The 20,718-nt window shown below is 41.9% G+C and overlaps 1 protein-coding gene and 2 long non-coding RNA genes across 3 annotated transcripts in view; 2 read left to right on the top strand and 1 right to left on the bottom strand.

The window, feature by feature from the left end:
• Window positions 1-10,183, bottom strand: part of RASA2 (RAS p21 protein activator 2) — a 49,403-nt gene extending 39,220 nt beyond the window's left edge. Inside the window, exons 1-2 of the mRNA XM_082224163.1 lie at window positions 9,925-10,183; window positions 2,534-2,651 (exon numbers count right to left, since the gene is read on the bottom strand). Of these exons, the coding sequence (XP_082080289.1) occupies window positions 2,534-2,651; window positions 9,925-9,988 (182 nt within the window). The 5' untranslated portion in view covers window positions 9,989-10,183. The remainder of the gene's footprint in view (window positions 1-2,533; window positions 2,652-9,924) is intronic.
• A 160-nt stretch (window positions 10,184-10,343) lies between these two features.
• On the top strand, window positions 10,344-15,008 carry LOC309533367. Its single transcript, XR_014220173.1, has 3 exons — window positions 10,344-11,693; window positions 11,796-11,972; window positions 14,962-15,008. It is a non-coding gene; the product is annotated as an uncharacterized lncRNA (long non-coding RNA).
• A 489-nt stretch (window positions 15,009-15,497) lies between these two features.
• Window positions 15,498-20,510, top strand: LOC309533363. The gene is made up of 3 exons (XR_014220169.1): window positions 15,498-15,544; window positions 18,004-18,236; window positions 20,177-20,510. It is a non-coding gene; the product is annotated as an uncharacterized lncRNA (long non-coding RNA).
• The last annotated feature ends 208 nt before the right edge of the window (window positions 20,511-20,718 follow it).

The raw sequence follows: 20,718 nt of genomic DNA on the forward strand, positions 1-20,718 counted from the left end.
ACCCACACAAACAAATCCCATAATAAAATACAATTAGATGTTAAAATATATGACATGTTTACACAAGGGAAGGGGGTTATTGGTTTGCTTTTGTTTTTATTACAGATTTTGTGTGGTTTTTTATTTTGTATTTTTATGTTGTGAACCGCCCTGAAATCTACGAATTAAGGGCAGCATACAAACTTAATACATGCGACTAATAAATAATAATAATAATAATAATAGGTAGGCTCGCCTAAACACGTACGTTTTCAGGAGCTGATAAAAAAAACCCTGGAAACACTGGGCAGAAGTGGCCAAAAATAATATGGTAATAGTGCTTGGCTGAGAGTCTACAGCACTGATTTATTTTGGTTTGTTGTCAAGTCTCTCTGAGCAATCAGAATGCAATGGAAGCGCAAGATACAAATTTTCAAGTAAATAAATGAATGGATAAATAAATGGTGAAATGTCTTTAGGAAGTCAATAGGTACTAGCATTTTATGTAAACCTAAGAAATCAAAAGGCTTTGTTTTCTATTATTTATATTCACACCAGCCACATTATCTGATGGAATTTTCTTGTTTACATTATTCAGTTTGTGGATCATTTTTTTAAAAAAATGTTTCCTTACAAGTTTACAGCCAATGCATTCAAAATGTAAGGGTAAGTTCTGCTTTAACTTTGGCTTCAGGGCCCAGTGTGTACAATAATGCTGAAACTAAGCTAAAGTTGTCCTAGCCAGTCTCTTGGAGGAGAACCACCACAAGGCTCACATAAGAACAGGTTCTACGTTTTTGAATAAAGGACCATTTATGTGAGTGCAATTTTCCTTCCACAGAGCAAAAATTTAGGTCCAAGCCTAAATCTTTAACACATGTCACCACTTAGATACTTACATCAGAATTCTTAACAGCTTCAAAAAAATTAATCTTCTTTTTTCTACACAAATAAATTGCTATTTGATGCCCTAAGAATAATGATCACATGCTCGCAAAAAACAAACAAACCTGTTCTAGAAGTACAAAAAGATAATAAACTATCTTGTTTTCAGATCAGTAAGTGTTTCATTGTTGTTTTTACTCAAGAAATGCAACCAAAAGATAATGTAATTATTTTGTCACTTAATCATGCTAAATTTCATTATGATTGGAGCCTGACTGGAGGACAAGAAAGTTAAATTCAGTAGCTCTTCTTTATACCCTCTGCCTCCTGTGTGCAATGTTTGCTTGTAAGCCCTCTCTCTGGAAGTGGCTTCTGCCAAACAGATGTGTAGAAAAAGTTAGCACTGGAAGGACAATTAAGTAGGTGTGCCAGGCGGACCTCTCTGAGAACATTCCATTAATGGGGCACCACTACTGGGATTCCCATTCCTCTGGGAGTTGGTTTGGTTCAGGAAGATCAACTGAAGTTCTTAAGACAGGTACACACATATAGGTAGATAACTCTTTTAGTACCCCAGTCATAATCAATGAAGGGTTTTTAGAGAAAACCAGCATGTTGAACTGAGCTCAGAAACTGAACGGTAACCATTTGCAATGGGTATAGCACAACATATATAGGGATATACCCTATATTTTAGCTCAAATTTTATCTTTTGTATCAGGTTTTATATTTAGAGAGCCTACACAAAATATATTCAATATATCTCCAGTTCACAGAAGGAATTACAATAAAAGTAGGAGAAGATTGTCAAAATCAATGTCAGTGCTGTTCACATAATTTTCTGAAGATAAACCCTTTCATGCATGAAGGTGGTAACACTAGAATGAATTAATTCATAACCTTCCACAGGGAAAAAATGTGCGTGCAGGAATAACACATACTACTAAGTTGTCGAGTTACAATTATCCATGGGGTCATTTCAAGAAGTTATCATGTAAACACCACAGGTTGTCACAATTAGCCCTGACTATTGTTATTCATATTTTTCCCCATACTGCTAAAGAACTTAAAAGTTTTGCAAGTTTAGTCTAGTTTGGAGCAGTGTTCCAAGTCCTTCTTCAGATGAGAAACTAAACAAAGTAACATTATGAAAACAGGCCTTAGAAGAAAGCTTTGGGCCGGTGTGTTCCCCCACTCTGTATGATCACAGAGGAGTTCATTGAAATAGACCAACTTCCAACTATACATTATTCGCTTGTTTCAGCTAGCAGTAATTAAGATTAGCCATAGTTTGTGTGGAACATTGCTAGCCACAGTTAATCCAAAACAGAAAAAGAAACTTTGTCTTCTTGGAGCCATGGCAGAAGAGAGAGTTTCTGAGCTTGAGGGCCACCAGGTCTCATTCTTCTAACACTAAGGCATGGTTCGGCATTACATCTGAACACAGTCACTCTTCCACAGCATTATTAATGTTTAATTTTTTAAGTTGTTTCTGTAACCCATACATAAAAAAATCAGAAACTAAGCCAAAATGGACAAGCAATGGGGGGCGGATAAGATTACAGACCAGCTGATTTTTTTTACATGTTAAGGGACTGGTTAATATTCCATTTTAATCAAAGATATATTCTCATCCTAGCTAAGCCTGCCATTGTGATAAAGCTCTTACCTTAAACATTTCTCTACTACCTGAGTGCGAAAAACCTCTTCTTGATCCAAATTGATTGTACAAAAGCAGTCTCTCATCTTGTTTTGTCCAGAGTATGGCACTAAGTTTTTGGCTTGACCTAGTGACAAGATTAAATTCGTTTTGAACAAACATGGAGAAAAAAATTACAAGGTTGTCTATAGCCAAAGTATGGAGTTGTAATTCAGAATGGAAAGCAACAAAATATTACACACTCTGTAATGCATCCTTGTCTGAATTAAGTGACCAAAAGAAGCACAAAAGAAGAAAAGGAAGTTTGGGTATTAAAAACGGAAATTGAATACAATATTTCATCATAGCCAGGACCTTGGCTTTGTCCTTTAAAAGGCAGAAGCCACTTCCTCTAGAATAGCATCACCTGATAAGAACAGGGTCACTACTGACTTAAAAGTGAAGGCTTTATTAGCATCACTTCCTGCAACACTTGCACTTTCCTTCGAATTCCATCTGGGTAACCGGTTAAGCCTGACATGGCTGGTTAATGATTGCAACTGAAAGCAATATGGCCACAAGTCATAACACAAACAGAGTCTAGTATTTTTTCAACAAACACATTTTGTATTTAGTAGTCCATTATAAAGTTATTATGTTTACCCTGGAAAAAAATTGTTTGAACTATATCAAGTGAACAACCAGACTTTTGAGTTACTATCACATTGAAAAGTCATAGTACTTGTTACCAAAATATTAACACAATGTAACTTCCTCCCTGCTCTAAGCAAAATACACAATACTTAGAATAAAGTTAGTCTAGTTAGTTTAAGACTTTGCCCGGAGAATGTTCTAATTTCCTTATAAAATTAAACAAAGTATCATCATTTTGAAAGCAGTCAGGAATATCAATTTTCCTTAAAGATAAATTACATCTACCACTACCCTTATTGGTGCTTCTAAGGATATCATTCTGTTTGAACAGAGCTGTCCAAACTCAAACATACATTTTAAAGCAGGGATGGGGAAAATGAGGCCCACCCAATTTGATTCACTGGCCATAATAGGAGCCAACTCCTAGGGGCCTGAGGTCCCATCAACCCCCCAATAAAATATTTGAGGGGGCCACCCTCCAAGCTGATGGGCATCACCATTCAAATGGTGCGTCTTATTATTATGTGGGACAGCCCCCCCAATTAATTTATTCAAGTTGAGACCTCTGCTGGCCATACTTCTCACCCCATCTTAGAGCCTTATTTCTACAGCAGCATATTGCAAAATAAAGTACATTTAGGTAAGTACACTTATGAAATCTCAACACCAATGTGTTAGTACTTTATGGCAGTGTTTTTCAACCACTGTTCCGCGGCACACTAGTGTGCCGCGAGATGTTGCCTGGTGTGCCGTGGGAAAAATGGAAAAATTCAAAAAAAAAATTTTTTTTAAAGTCAAATTTTCGCCCACTAGGCGGGCACCGGACTGTGTCCACCCTATTTTCCATCCATCCTGGGTGGGGATCATATCGGATGGGATCGGATGAGAGCGGACAGGCGGTCCGCTCTCATCCGATTCCCCATAGAGAGCAGCGGGGCTCTGACATCTCCCTCTCCGCACACCATGGTGGTGTGCCTCGTGATTTTTTTCATGAAACAAGTGTGCCTTTGCCCAAAAAATGTTGAAAAACACTGCTTTATGGCACTGACCTTTGTCTGCAAATTTCCTACCAGTTCCAAGCAATCAAGCAATCAGCTTTTCCAAGTGACTACTCCTTCATTGTTAAAGACCTAGAACTAACATAGAATTGGCCTAAACACAAAGGTTTGCTGATTTCCATTTACTAAGTGATTTCAAGGATTAGTATGGCACAGTAAACCATTTTATATTACTGGTTTTTCAAACTGGAAAAGCCTAGTTTATCCAGCATTTTCAATAAAATAACCAGTAATGGTGGACAAACTTCCTTTGCAAAGTGCAGCTGCAACAGAGTACTGAGTGTATTTGAGATCATACTCTCAATTCAAGTTGGGCAACAGGGAAACCTAACAGATTTGATGACTGTCTTACATAAACTGGGTGCAACCTCTAGAGCAGGAATGGGAAACACCTGATTCTCCAGATACTGTGAACTGAGCTTCCATCATCCCTAAATATTGGCTAAGCTGGCTGGGGCTGAATAGAGTCCAGCAACATCTGAAGGGCCACAGGTTTTATTCCTTTTTTATTTACTTATTAAACTTGCACTGTATAACGCCCTTTATCTGAAGATCACAGGGTATTCACAACATAAGAGTACAAAATGAAAACACAAAAATCAATAACCTCCCTCCCACAAACACATTTAAAAGGCCATAGAATGATGATCAGCCAAAGTTTTTGTCTGGCACCACCTCATGGTAAGTAATAAAGGTGCCAGGCAAATCTCCCTGAGGAAAGCATTCCACAAGCAGGAAGCCATCGCAGAAAAGGCTTCTCGTGTTGCCACCCTCTGTTCCTCTCATGGAGGAGGCACTCAAGTAAAGCCCTCAGATGATGACTGCAGTGTCCAGATTGGTTCATATGGGGAGAGGTAGTCCCCATTCCTACTATAAAACAAGCCCTGAATTTCTCTGCAACGCACTGGAATCCCTTGGAAAACAAGCTAACATAGAGAGAGCTCCCTGAAGGAACGAGGATGAAAACCATCATTTTACATAAAATTATTAATTGTAACTGTTCAAAACTATCTCTAGCCCTCAAGACACTATATAGCACATACTATCAATACACGTAAGGGAGAGGAGGCAGACAGAGTCCAAGATTTAAAATGCAATATGCTATGGATACAAAGTGTGAAAATCAGCATGGCCTAGAGATCACATAACCTACATGTGTGCAAGCCTCCCTTGATATGCAATATATTCCACTTGTACACTGATGCAGCTGGGCATGCTTCCTCTGCTGTTCCAAATTGCGGTCAGCCAAGTGTGCTAGTTACTCTTGCCTGTAGTACACACAGCAATTTGGCAGTTGGAAGAAGACATTTTGGCAGTTGGAGGAAACTGCTTCATTAGCACAAGAAAGCCTTTCTGCACCTCCACACTAGTTGCTAGTCTAAGATCAGCATAAACGCTCAAGTGTTGTGTTCTGGGGTGAGGGGGTGAGAAAAGAAACACACATGCAGGTATGTACCTGCATTTCCTAGTTCTGAAGTATATCATGTGGACCAGGCCCTTCTTTTCTTTGTTAAATTTTTGAAACACATCACTATCACTTTTAATTGCTGTAGATACTACCGGTACTTTCCATGGTCAAACAAATTCCCATGGGGAACACTGCTAGTTTTCTCTTAAAAGAAGATGGGTATGCATGTGAAGTGGGCATTTTAGCATATATGTGTTATATAAATTAACAAATAATGATGATAATAATAGGCTTAATCATTTAACTCAAAGCTAATTTGCCATAGCAAACAGCTGTTAAAGTACAGAATGTATTGGCAAATAAAATTAGCTACACATTTTCAGCCAGGGGCTTCCTATCTTAGCTTAGCCACACAGCCCCATCCTATGGATATGCCACTGCATTCAACTGCCACTGAGATCAGTAGGATTTACTCTCAATTTAAGTGTTCATAAAATTGCACATTACACAAGCTAATCTCTCTCAACTTCAGCCATTTTCATTTTCATCCCAAATTTTGGAATAAAACTGATGTATTATACAGAGATGTTGTTAAGAATTCAGATAATATGTGTTAAGTGCTTTGATCAATTAGTAAAAGCACTTATAAAATACTAAATATAACCACATCAGGTAACAAAAGGTAAAATTAAAAAGTAAGTGTAAGGCACTAGGATGTTAGGTATGCTTGTGGCCAGCTGCCCATTATAGATGCCTTGATAAACCAATGTACTATAGATGCCTGAAATGTCTGTGTCATATTTCCAAATACCGGTACCTACTTCACAAGTATGAACTGCAATGCTTCCGTTTATCAAAATAAGCATGCAGAATGAAATGCAACAATGGCATTAAAATGTGCTTTGTAGCATTCATGTAATTATTACCCCTTGCTTCAATTGCCAAACAATAAATCAGTCAACCAGAGCTTTAACTGATTAATCAAGTGTGTGAAGGTCCATCTATTTTAGATTATTTTGCTTCTGCTGCATTACTGCAATAGGAAATAAGAAATATTAAAAGATGGCAGTTCCCTTTAATGACAGGTAATGATATTTATTTATTTATAAATAAGTTCCTTCAATATTTGTAAAGATGGCAGAGATTTTAGTAAGATGCAAATGTAAGGTAAAGGTAAAGGGACTCCTAACCATTAGGTCCAGTCACGGATGACTCTGGGGTTGCGGCGCTTATCTCGCTTTAGCGGCACTTATCTCACTTTATTGGCCAAGTGAGCCGGTGTACAGCTTCCGGGTCATGTGGCCAGCATGACTAAGCCGCTTCTGGCGAACCAGAGCAGCGCACGGAAACGCCATTTACCTTCCCGCTGAAGCGATTCCTATTTATCTACTTGAACTTTGACGTGCTTTCAAACTGCTAGGTTGGCAGGAGCAGGGACCAAGCAATGGGAGCTCACTCCATTGTGGGGATTCGAACCACCGACCTTCTGATTGGCAAGCCCTAGGCTCTGTGGTTTAGACCACAGCGCCACCCACGTCTCTTAAGATGCAAATGTACTGAACTTTAATTAGATTCATCAATTTAAAATTTCTAAGGCAACTGTTCGAAAGGGTGATAATATAATAGTTTAATAAATGGGGTTTTTTTATTAAAAAACATAAAACAAAATCAAGTAGCATATGCTATTTTTAACACAAGGAATCTTTCAAAATATAAATTTTCACAGAAAATATTTTTTCTACAAAAAATTATGGGTCGTTAATCTGAGAGTTGATTTGATGCTGAATATGCACATTTAACCTCATAAGAATGCTTCTCTCGTCAATGCTGTTCTACTGAAACATTATGAAATCTAGTTCCGTATCAAAATGGAAGCTAAGCATGCTGCAAGTCATTCTCTACAAGACTGAATAAAGGCGTGAGAAAGGAAGTGGGTTACGTTTGACTTACATGAATGTACTTCGATCCCTCCCACCATCGGAAAACCACTACATCCTGTTTGTCCTAGCTGCCCTAAAATCTACGTCAGCCCCATAACATTATCATTTTCTTGCCCCTTATAATTTATCAGAAGGTTTTCTGCCTTCAAGTTTAAAATTTTCTTTGCCACATTTGGTCTGGCTAACATGGATCCTATTACCCCACAATCCCATCAAGGTATCCAAAAGAGTTCTAGCGACTACTTCAAAACATCCTGTACAAGCTTCCCCCTACATCACATTTCACAAGAATCCCATGTGTTGCATTTTTCTGACAAGATGAAATACCTTTAAAAGATTGAATGCAGAGTGTAACTTCTAAGGATGTCACTTTTTTCAAGTAATGTCTAATGGCTCTCAAAACTAAATATTTTCCATTTCAGCTAAAGCCAGGCCTTCCCCATGAAGTTATTACATCTTCCCCTAGCTGCAAGGAATGCACTTCCCCAACTATTTTGCTAGGTACAGCCCAGTCTACTAGCTTACACACTTACAAGCACCTCTCATGCTTGCTATTTCTACCCTATCATAACATGGATTAGAGAACCAAAGTGTCACTGGTGCCATCACCAAACTTCCATCAAAACTACACTTGGGACTTCAGGTGTGCAGTACTACTTCAGCATGACAAGGCCTTGCAAACACACACAGGAAGAACAGATCCCTAGAATATGTGCCAGGAACTGTAGATTGCTTTCACATCACCCACGTAGCACACAATTACCATGGCTAGGTTTCAACTCCCTTTAGGATATTGTTGACCACAGTACATTCCTGATTAAATACCAGGTAACTATCTAGCATGATGCTATTTCTGCTCTCTTCCCTACTTCATCTAGCAAATATGTTTGGACCTGCAACCTGCTTCTTCAGAAACCAACCCTTTAAATGCTCCAATAACTTCATATCCTATTCCCTTATACTGCAAATATTCTTCTATCTGCCAGGTCCATCTGTCCCAGCGAACGTGTCTTACAGAATGAATTTCTATTATTGCTTTTTATGCCTCATACACTCTATAAACTTTATTCTGTCCTTGCTTTCCACATCCTTAAAAAAAATCCAAGAAAAAAAGCCATTTTATTCTGTCGTAGCAAAAACTACCAAGTCTTGTGGCACCAAAAATTTTACTATGGCATAAGCTTCTGTGGGCTACCTTTGACAAACTGGACTTAAGTCCCTGGAAGCTTTATTAGTCTTGGTACCACAAGCCAGTTTGCTACTGCTATTGGTGGGGGTGGGGGAATACTACACCAACCTCCTTTACACAAAATTCAGTTTATGTCCTTAATATTGTCATGGCCTGAGTATTATAAAAGCTTTCAAAATATTGAGATGAAATATGTGCCTTATGAAGTATCATCCAAATACCAGCTATTAACTAGGATGACTTATTTCCAAGGGCTTTTTCACACATAACTCGCCTTAAGCTGCAAGTCACTTTGGGGTAATGAGACCAACAAATTTAATAAGTAACAATAAATGAGGCATGCAGCTTAAAATATGTAGCATGCACACCTAAAAATATAAAATGCAATCCCAACAAGCAGACATTTACAAACCCTTGCACTCAGAGACCCACGGGAAACCAGGATTGGGAGCACAGGGCAGGCGGGTGTCTCTCTGTCAAGTGAGGTAACTTAGGAGGCCAGGAGGGCTGAGGTCGTTTCGCCCAACCAACGCAAGGAGTGGAAGACAGTGGCTTGTGCTCGCTGCAGTGCAAGATGCCCAGTTCACACTATCACTATTCCCCTTTGCACGGATGCTCTATCCGTTTGAGTTTTGGGGTTTTTTGCTACTATAACAGCGTCGCCGTGCCCACGCCCCACCGCCTACCCAGCAAAGCCCCCCTTCTGGAAGCGGCCTGTATGCTTTTGTCTCTCGCTTCCGCCAACACCCCCCCAACCCAACCCACCCTCAGCTTTTCTCTTTCTTTCCCTCACCACGGCCGCCCACAGGTGTGCGCATCCCACAGGAGACTCTGCACCTCCATGTAGGAACCACCTCCCCCCACCCCCACCCCGCCTGGAGGGAGGAAGGCCGGCCCTCCCCTCCCTTGAGGTAAGGGAAGCGGCACAGCAACGTCTCCAAGGAGCCCGGGCAACAGCGGGGGCTGGACGACTGAGGCGGCGGGTGAGTCAGGGAGGCCGCCCCGAGGCAAAGGCCGTCTTCCTTCCGGCTCTGCCTTCCCCTTGCCGCCCCGTCCCAATATCTCGCCTTTTTCCGTGTCCGCCCTTCCACACGGACAGAGAGACAAGCGGGGGGGGGCCCGTTCCCTTCGACCGCCCCCCTCCCCACGACCCTCTTCCCGCGACGACTTACAAATCTTCCCTCGGAGGGTCTGCAGCACTCGCACCTCTTCTTCGCTCCCTTCGCCGGCGGCCATGGCCGGGAGCGGGCCGAGGGGAGGACAGAGCGCCTTCTGCACAGCGCGCGCGGCCGAGGATTGGGGGGTGGGGGCGGAGGGGGTGGGTGGGATGGGAGAGGCCAAACGCCTCCCGCACGCGCTACTACCGCTCGCCCAACTGCGCGCGCTGACTGATGAAGCTGTTCCTTCTCCCCCCCTCCCCTTCCCGGTGACAACAGGCGGAGTGTGTGTGGGGGGGAGACCCGATTAGCTCAGCCCCGCCCACCCACGCTCTTGCCATTGGTTAGCGCGGTTGAAGAGGGGCGGGGAAGGGGGCGCGCGCAGGCGCCCTGTCGCCGCCTAGTCCTCTCTGAGGTAAAAAAAAATAAGAGAGCGAGCGTTCCTTCTGTGTGGCAGGCGGTTGTGTTGGCTGCTCCGTCGCCGGCCCCGCCCGGCTAGGCGTGACTAAGAGGAAGGCTGGGCCGGTCGAAATCATCACCACCATAATCGTGGCCAAGAACCCAGTTCAGATCTAGGGAGTGCCCTCCTGGTGCACTTTTCGTGTTTGTTTTTGTGTTTGCCGGTGATATGTAGAAGCGTAAGCCTCCTTATGAGGAGCAGCTTGAAGGAGCTGGGTATGTTTAACCTGGAAAAAGGAGACGCAGAGGAGATATGATAGCCGTTTTCAGATATCTTAAGAGCTGTCACATGGAGGAGGGAGCAAGCTTGTTTTCTCCTTCTCTGGAGGGCAGGGCTCGAACCAACGGCTTCAAGTTGCAAGAAAGGAGTTTCCGGCTAAACATTCGGAAAAACCTTTATGAGCTGTTCCGCCGTGGAACAGATTCCCATGAGATGTGGTGGACTCTCCTTCCTTGGAAGTTTTTCAACAGAGGTTGGGTGGCCACCTGTCATGGATGCTTTAGTTGTGATTCCTGCATTGCAGGGCGTTGGACTAGATGACCCTTGGGGCCCCTTCCAACTTTTCAGATTCTATGAACTCCAGCTTCCTAGGAGATGTTCATGGTCACATAGCAGTAAACGTCGCCAGGCTTCAGCCACTAGCTGTTCAAGGTTTCCTCTCCACATACAAAAAGTAAACAAATCAAAAGCAGATCCTAAGGTAGCCAGTTGAATTTTACCTGGCTGACAGGTGCTTTTAGACCTAGCCTGGGTTTGTTTTAATTATAAAAAACCCAACCCAAACTGATCTATTGATGCAGGTTTAAATGCTTATATTAGAGACAGAGAGTGCATGAGATAGCTCCCTCCCAACCCCCCCCCCATATATTGATCTTTGCTATTGAGGTCTTTTCCCCAGTCAGTTTGAAAAAGGTTTTAAAGAAATGGCCCATACAAAAATTGATCAAGAGATGACAGGTGGCCTCCTTCAAACACAAAAAATGGGCTTTGCTTTGGGACGTTTAACTACCCTGGGTTACACTGGAATTCAGTTAGGGTTACAAAACTTGATCCTCAAATCCATTTGTGTGATACTTTCCAGAGCTTCGGGCTGCTGTTAATCTGACTAGTAGAGCCATAACTTTAGGGTAAACATACCCAACTGCATAATTTTGGTCCCAAGCAAGTTCTTCAATTCCTGGCAGCTCCTGAAACTCAAAACAGAAAATATATGCCAAAGAGTGGTCATATTAGTTTCTGCAAGGAAAAGAAATGAAAAATTCATAGGTTTATTGTAGCATGAAATAGAGCCCAGTTCATCAGATTTCATGCTGCTAATCTTTAGGTATGGTAAGACCTGGTTGTTTTTACTAAAAAAAATTCTGATGCCAGTGCAGACAAATGGTTGAGAGAAGACTTCTCTGCCCTTTTTGTTTGCAAAACCTAGGGATGCAGATGTGTGGATTGAGATGAGTCCTGAGGGCCACTTTCAGCCCTCAATCCTGAGGTTCCTGACCCTGACCCAGGCACAAACAGAGCCATGAATGAAAACCCAGCTCTCCAGAATGAAAGTCCATTCTTCAGAGATCAGTAGATTCTACCATGAAGGCAGTTGCCAAGGCAGGTATGCGCAGGCCTAATCAGTCTCACTATGATTTCCACCAGGTCCAGCCTACACTGCATAAGCCTATGTGTCAAGCTGTAGTTGCAAGCGAAAAACCAGCCAAAATATATATGACAATATGATTTTTAATTCAGCTAGTAGCTTGTAATCATCTATGATAGGAAGATCATAGAAAGATCATCCAGTAAGATGCTTTAATAAATCTAATGGCTGTTTTGGGTGAGCTGCAAGTGTAGCATATGAATACAAGTTAATATGGTGTAAGAAAAAACACCACACCACATGTTTTTGAAAGATATATTTTTAGCAGGATAGGAGTAGGAGGATATAAGCAGAAGCTTTCAGAACACTGAGTGCAGATGGATATATAACTGTTAGATGCTGCTGCCTCACAGTAGAAATATAACATTAGCAAGAATAAATTCCATTTCAATGGGATGGGTATAGCAGAAGAACAGGGGCAAATTTGGAGCTGGATCAGCAAATTTTGGTATTATTATATGACTCCTAGGATTCATTTCCTCTATTCAATCCTTAAAGGCAATCACAAGCTTTCATATTTTACACTACAAAACTAGTGATGTAAGGGCTTTTGTATACTTCATATTTTGGTGGATTTGGTCCCATTGTGGCAGCCATCTCTCTCTCGGAGTACATAATAAAGATCATTTAACATAGATCGCTTATCATAGCCTTGAACACCTTTGCAGTTCGACTCTACTTAAAACATGAGGGCTGGTAGTGATGCTGGGATCCTACTGCCTGATCCTGTGTATGCTGTACACAAGTAGAAATGCTGATCACAAATCATTTTGGTTAATTTCCTCTGTCACATCACATCTGAAAATCAAAAAGAACATGAGGAAAGAACAGGATATGGGAATCAGAAAGGGGAAAGCTAATACATGTGTCACTTTTCCTTTCTGTGTGGACTAATATCATCAGCTCTCATGAGAAAGAGAGATTGGAGAGTTAGGTTTGGGAAGGTGGTGGTGTGAGGGCTGCGGGGGCATCAGATATTGCCAAGGGCTGCCAGTGAAGGTCTCAAGGGCTGCATGCCACCCTAGCCTAGATACTAAATTTTTGGCTTTACTGTAGCCATTGTCCATGCTTGCTGGAACTGAGGGGATTCATAGTTCATCGGCATCTGGAGAGCCAAAGGTTCCCCACATGTGCTTCACAGGCTGATACTGTATTCCATCTATTCCCATATTTCTAGCTTTTAAAAATATCCACAAAGTGACTTAGTTTTTAAAAACAAGCACAATAAAACAATATACATTGTAAAGCAAAAGGGCGGCAGGGAATAAAATAAACCGATCATAAAGGTACATTAAAGCCATATGGTTGATTAAAAGATGGGGGGGGGGAGGATGGTCATTCCATTGCTTAGGTTTTGTAAACCACTGTGAGGCTTTTCTTTACATTTTCTATACATACTTTTATATGAATTTTATGAATTAAAAATAAAATAAATGACAAATCTGATGGCATCAGGCAAAACTTTTCTTGGGAGAGAAAAACAAAGCAGAAAAACTCCCTTTAGTAGTCACCCACCTGACAGTGGGGAAGAGTTTACTTGCTGATCTTAATGGGCAGGTTTATAAGCCTTTAGCTTGGTGGTTCAGCCTTAAAGGTAAAAACCAACACCTTGAATTGCCCATAGAAACAAATGGAGGACACTCGTTCAGTATTGCTGACATGAAATCGCAACATAAAGCTGCAGTCAGAAGTCTTGCCCATTAAGTTTCTGAACACTTTTCAAGGACAGCACCTATACCACACAATGCAATAGTATGCAAATGCAAAAGTCTGAATTAGTTAGCAAAGCAGGAGTGACTATGACTAGACCACCTTCTTCCAGAATGGTGCAAAGTTGGCAAGCATTCCAAAGATGGTAAAGATACTTCATGCTGTAGACAATAGCTTAGTCTCTATACACAGATCTGCATCTAGAAATATGCTGAAGCCATAAACTTGATCCTTAAAAGGGAGTGCTTCCCCATCCAGAATTAGTTGAACACCAACGCCATAGGTGAATCACCCTCCCACAGTACTCTCATCTTGTTTGAAGTGAGCTTTGGTTTCTTAGGCCTCTTCCAGATTCCAGCCCATTATTTATTTTAGGCATCCAGTTATATTATTTATTGTTTAGGAGATGAATATCTCTATGACACTAATTTCCTTTGCAAGATGACAGTATCATGAAGGATTGGTTCCTAAAAGAGAAGGAAAAGTCACAGTGATCAGTTTAATTCTGAATCAGAGGAGCTGTCTGCAAGGGGAAAAACCAGATGGTTATCCATATTATGTAAAAAGGATGAAACACGGCTTGGATTAATAGACTGTGTCATCTGTTATTCATGAAAGTGATTAAGAATAATAGGTGAAACAACATTTACAGTGCAATTCTATGCACATCTACCCAGAACTGAGTATCACTGAGGTTAGTGAGGTTTACTTCCAGGTAAGTGTAGCAACGACTGCAGCCTTAGCAGGTCATTATTAGTACATCTGCATAACATCACAATTATTATAGAACAAGGAAAGCTTGATCGAAGCAAGCATTATGCAGTTTATGTAATTTGGACTATATACAATTTTTAATTGGATAATGTTTGATTACAAATCAGGTTACAGGCAGTATATATAATTTTAATGGAAATCAGGTTCATGCAGAAGAAGTTTTAACAAAACAGTTTTAAGACGTTTTAGAAAACAGCATAGAACAAGGCACACAACTCCTTTCCAGGGAAAGTAGTTGGCAGGTCAAAGTCAAAGTGAATATTCAGAAAGGGAGATCTGGGCAAAGCTGCTCTCATACTAAATTTATAAATTATTGTATTATTCCTTGCTGTATCTTTACAAAACCTCTACATATCTTTCATATGAGTATATATGCTTGGTTTGGGTTGAGGCTGCTTTGGTTAAATAAATTATTTTAAAAAATATTAATAATTAAATTTATATTCTACCCTTCCTCCCACAGGAGCCCAGGGTGACAAAAACAGAAATGCTAAAACAAGTAAAACATCTGGGCACCACAATTCAAGAAGGACACTGACAAACTGGAACGTGTCCAGAGGAGGGCAACCAAAATGGTCAAAGGCCTGGAAACGATGCCTTATGAGGAACGGCTAAGGGAGCTGGACATGTTTAGCCTGGAGAAGAGGAGGTTAAGGGGTGATATGATAGCCATGTTCAAATATATAAAAGGATGTCACATAGAGGAGGGAGAAAGGTTGTTTTCTGCTGCTCCAGAGAAGCGGACACGGAGTAATGGATCCAAACTACAAGAAAGAAGATTCCACCTAAACATTAGGAAGAACTTCCTGACAGTAAGAGCTGTTCAACAGTGGAATTTGCTGCCAAGGAGTGTGGTGGATTCTCCTACTTTGGAGGTCTTTAAGCAGAGGCTTGACAACCATATGTCAGGAGTGCTCTGATGGTGTTTCCTGCTTGGCAGGGGGTTGGACTTGATGGCCCTTGTGGTCTCTTCCAACTCTATGATTCTATGATTCTATGATCTCAGAACAATTCCAATGCTGATGCAGACTGACCTTCCCAAAGAAGTTTGCCAGTTACCAACATTGCTATTGTTTATTTTTGAAACATTTTTTTAATTTCCCAGGTATTTCAACTGATCCAATAAGAGCAAATCAGTTTTAATCTGCTCATTTGATCTGTGTAGATAGTGTCATTATATCATTTAGTTACTAGGTGGCACTGTAATTAATTGTGTCTGGGTGGAGGCAGACGTTTCCTGTGTCTGTCTCTCTTAAGCAAGAAGAGAACTATCAAGTTCCAGCTTCCAGATTGGTGTGGCCTATGAGCTTCATGGGACAAGGGTGGTGCTGTGGTCTAAACCACTGAGCCTAGGGCTTGCCGATCGGAAGGTCGGCGGTTCAAATCCCTGTGACGGGGTGAGCTCCTGTTGCTCGGTCCCAGCTCCTGCCAACCTAGCAGTTCGAAAGCACGTCAAAGTGCAAGTAGATAAATAGGTATCGCTCTGGCAGGAAGGTAAACGGTGTTTCTGTGTGCTGCTCTGGTTTCGGTGTTTGGTTGCACCGGAAGCGGCTTAGTCATGTTGGCCACATGTCCCGGAAAAACTGTCTGCAGACAAACGTTGGCTCCCTCAGCCAGTAAAGCAAGATGAGCATCGCAACTCCAGAGTCATTCGCGACTGGACTTAACTGTCAGGGGTCCTTTACCTTTACCTTTTTATGAGCTTCATAGGATGTTATCATTCTTTTATGTTTATTGAATAGATTTTATGTTGTGCAGTGTCCTGGAGTCTAATATAATGAAGGGTGGTATATAAACACAATAAATACATAACAAATAGATTTAATATCAAAAATAATGAAACTTAAAATGGTCTGTAACTATGGTGAAATCACTCACTTATTATTTATCCCTCTTAAACATCAGCTTGCAGATGGTCCTGAATCTTTCAGGTTCACATCCATCCTTAGTTTCTCTGTGATCTATACTGACCAGCCTGATTCAGTTTCCTTTCTTTAAGGTGGTGCCATGCTGCTGCCCTCTAGGCAGCAGTGTTGCTGCTTAGTGCATAGGGTAACTGCAAGGCCAGAACTTCATGGTTGCACCAGTGGGAACTTTGGATTGACTCTGCCATTGTGCCATGCTGCAACCATTCTTGCCACCCCACTATGCATGCATTGCCCTAGTAAGCAGCTGCAGATCTGCCTCCTTCTCCCCCAGTCTCTCATGCCCGCTCCCATCTCTGGTAACAGAAGAAAATAGGCCATAATTTGTGATATGTAGAAAGGTGAAGCATCATTTGAGTGAATAGGCTGAGGACCATCCATTTATGCCATTTAAAATTCAGCACAAGATGATCTTACTGCATTAGTACAACTGCCACTAAATGGTCTCTGCAACCATTTTTCTTACTGAGCAATTTTTAGTTGTATTTTATTAATTAGCCAACTGTCAGAAGATCAGAAACAGCTGCTATCCTATGACACCATGTACTGCTCCTCCTCTGCAGTATCTGTCCCGTTCTTCAAAATGTCAGATGTCTTTAAAAATAAGTTTATAGCTTTCACGAGAACAGAGGGAATCCGATTGCCATATTTGTACTCAGTGGAACGGTTTCTTTTAAAAATCATTGTTCCTGTGCAGAGATAAGCAGGAAGACTTGTCACACGTTTACAAATCATGTACATATGCTTAAGGCAGGGATGCTTAATAGTTGTCTTTGGTTATTCTGCACTACCATATAGATCATATGTAGCTTTCCTTCAGTTTTTGCACTAATTTGAATTTTGCATTATAGTTCTCGGCTAAAGAAAAGAACACCAACATCTGTATTCAAAATTGTTTAGGATAAAATATGTACAAAATCCAGTATTTCCATAATCTAAGGAAAAAAGATATTGAATTTTTGTGTGGTTTTTTAAAATATGCAGATTGATGCAGATACAGAGTAGAACAAACTTATGAATGAGCACATGAAAAACTGACACAGATCAGAAATAAATTTGTTTGTCCATCCCTAATTTAAGGAAGAAAAGGGTAAAGGGACTCCTGACCGTTAGGTCCAGTCATGGATGACTCTGGGGTTGTGGCACTCATCTCGCTTTACTGGCCAAGGGAGCCGGCGTACAGCTTCCAGGTCATGTGGCCAGCATGACTAAGCCACTTCTGGCGAACCAGAGCAGCACACGGAAACGCCGTTTACCTTCCTGCTGGAGCGGTACCTATTTATCTACTTGCACTTTTTTGGGCGTGCTTTTGAACTGCTAGGTTGGTAGGAGCAGGGACCGAGCAATGGGAGCTCACCCCGTCACGGGGATTCAAACCGCAGACTTTCTGATCGGCAAGCCCTAGGCTCAGTGGTTTAGACCACAGTGCCACCCACATCCCTAGTTTAAGGTACACTAATATTATTTCAGGCTGTTAGGACACATAGACTGCCTATATTAATCCTCAGGTCTAAATGAAGATTGGTGAAATATTCTTAATGTCAACTGGCAATTATTTTTCCTCCTTTTTTATTTTGCAGGGGAAGGGAGGATAGATGAGTGCTTCCTGATCACGGAAATGTTCACCTCTACAGCTGCAATCTTTAGTCCACTTACCTGGGAGTAAACCCCATAGGACTTAATCCTCTGATTAGATTTGACTTAGATTGCCCTGCAAAGCATTCTTAAAACTGCTACATGCTTAAATAGTGGTCAAAGGTCAAAATAGACTTAAACCACTTTAGCCTCCTCTGGCATGCACTCTCAGTTTTTGGTGAGAAATATGCTGTGTCTTTTCAATGTTTTACTTTGCCCCAGACCTCCCTCCCCAAAGTTCCTGCAGAGGCGTATGGTGTCTAATGCACCATTGTGTTGATTTTGTGAAGTCAGTTTCAATTACTGATGCTGAGAATGAGGACAATGTAGTTTCAGGTGTGCAGCCTACAACACATTCTCTCAATCCATGCCTGCCCCAGTTGGCTTTGAAGGAGATGGTGGAGAGCTGGAACCTTTCTGCTCTCACCAGCATCCTTATGGGACTCAATAGCACCACCTGCTGCTAGAAAACAATAACATGTCCAACACAGCCACAAAATGGCTTTGTGGGTTTTTGGTGAGGTGAGGTCAAACACAGGCTGCAAGTTACCATCTTCTGCCTTAGGAAACGAGTAATATAGGGCTGCACCATAGATACCAACTCCCTGGGGCTCTGGGTGTCCAAGCACCCACAATATTCCCTATGAAGGGTTGGGCACCCACAAATTTTGGTGTCGGGGCCATTCACGTTGCATGGCACCCACGGCCCTGGGCAACCATGGTCACAGGGCCAAGCTGGCACTCCTGCGCTGCACCCTTAAATACCTTTGTGTTCTCTGCTGTTGAAGTCAACATTGTTTTTAACATTTCCACCCATCTTTCCTGAGCTAATGTTTGCCTATTTTGGTGTGTGAATGTGCATGCAACTGGCAAAAGCCCTTTCCCCTGAAGGTAATAATTGCTGATACAGTGGTACCTCGTTTTACATACAGTGGTGCCTCGCAAGACGAAAAGAATCCGTTCTGTGATTCTCTTCGTCTAGCGGTTTTTTTCGTCTTGCGAAGCAAGCCCATTGAAGGATTAGCGGATTAGCGCTATTAGAGGCTTTTAGCGGCTTATCTGCTGATCGGATCAGCCGATAATAGGCTTAGCGCTATCAGCGCTATTAGCGGCTTATCTGCTGATCGGATCAGCTGATAAGCGGCTTAGCGCTATTAGCGGGTTTTAGCTGCTTTTAGCGGCTTATCTGCTGATCGGATCATCTGATAAGCGGCTTAGAAAAGGGGGGGGAAAGGGGGGGAACCAGCAGGACCTCGCAAGACATTGTCTTGCGAAGCAAGCCCATAGGAGATCCGTTTTGCGAAGCACCTCCTAAACGGAAAACTCTTTCGTCTAGCAAGTTTTCCGTCTTGCGAAGCATTCGTCTTGCGGGGCACCACTGTACGCTTCAGGTTACAAACTCCACTAACCCAGAAATAGTGCTTTAGGTTAAGAACTTTGCTTCAGGATGAGAACAGAAATCATGCTCCAGCGGCGCGGCGGCAATGGGAGGCCCCATTAGCTAAAGTGGTGCTTCAGGTTAAGAACAGTTTCAGGTTAAGAACGGACCTCCGGAACGAATTAAGTTCTTAACCCAAGGTACCACTGTACTAACATCTAAGTTCTTTGGAGCACTATTCAAACCATGCATTCAGACCTCAACTGCGTATACTCTTTGCCAGAAGACATCTATACTCCCTCCACTGCAGGATTGATTTGGAACTGAAGCCCTTGTCATACACATGTTTTCTGGCCTTGGGCAGGGCCTGACAGGCCTCATAAGGACTGCAGCTGTGGCTGCTGCCTAGCAAGGACTGGGGTATTTGGGGGGAAGTTTGGTTGGGAGTTTTTGCTGTTGTTAATGATATTAACTGATATTACTGATATTAACTCTTTGTATCTTTATGTGGAAATGGTTCAGTTTGGTTATGTAGTTTTTAATATGTTCTATTTATTTTTATGACTACTTTGCTATATTTGTAATTATGTAAATCTTTTCATATTGTAAGCTGCCTTGAGCATTGTTTTAACTGTGGAAATGCAGCATACAAATAAAATGATGATGATAAGTTTATTTAAACAGAATTCATCTTCCCTTAACCTATGTCCATCTAATTATCTACCCTTCCTTTATTCCAGGAATTGAGAACCCCCGGATGGCTGGAGTAGAGTGAAGTTGGAGTTCAACATCTGGAGGACCACAGGTTCCTCATCTCTCGTTTGTTTATTTGTTCAGTAAGGCAAGCCTTGGCTGTAACCTTATTTCTGGCATTTGTGATGTGAGCATTTGATGGGCAATGCTGCTGGCCCCCAGGTCAGCAATCAGCCATGTTTAGGGGTCCCAGGAGTTCATCGTTGGTCTGTATATGGCAGGAAAGCAGTAGTGATACCACTCTCAGTGTCTCCATTTCGATGCCATCTGCCTGGTACAGAAACTAATAGACATTAGATTTCAAACATTATGCCCACTATGTGTGATAAAGGTAAAGGTAAAGGGACCCCTGACCATTAGGTCCAGTTGTGACCGACTCTGGGGTTGCGCTGCTCATCCCGCTTTACTGGCCGAGGGAGCTGGCGTACAGCTTCCAGGTCATGTGGCCAGCGTGACTTAAGCCACTTCTGGCAAACCAGAGCAGCACACGGAAACACCTTTTACCTTCCCCCAAAGAATCCTGGAAACA

This window comes from Podarcis vaucheri (assembly GCF_965113315.1).
Source record: "Podarcis vaucheri genome assembly, chromosome: 5".
NCBI lineage: Eukaryota > Metazoa > Chordata > Lepidosauria > Squamata > Lacertidae > Podarcis > Podarcis vaucheri.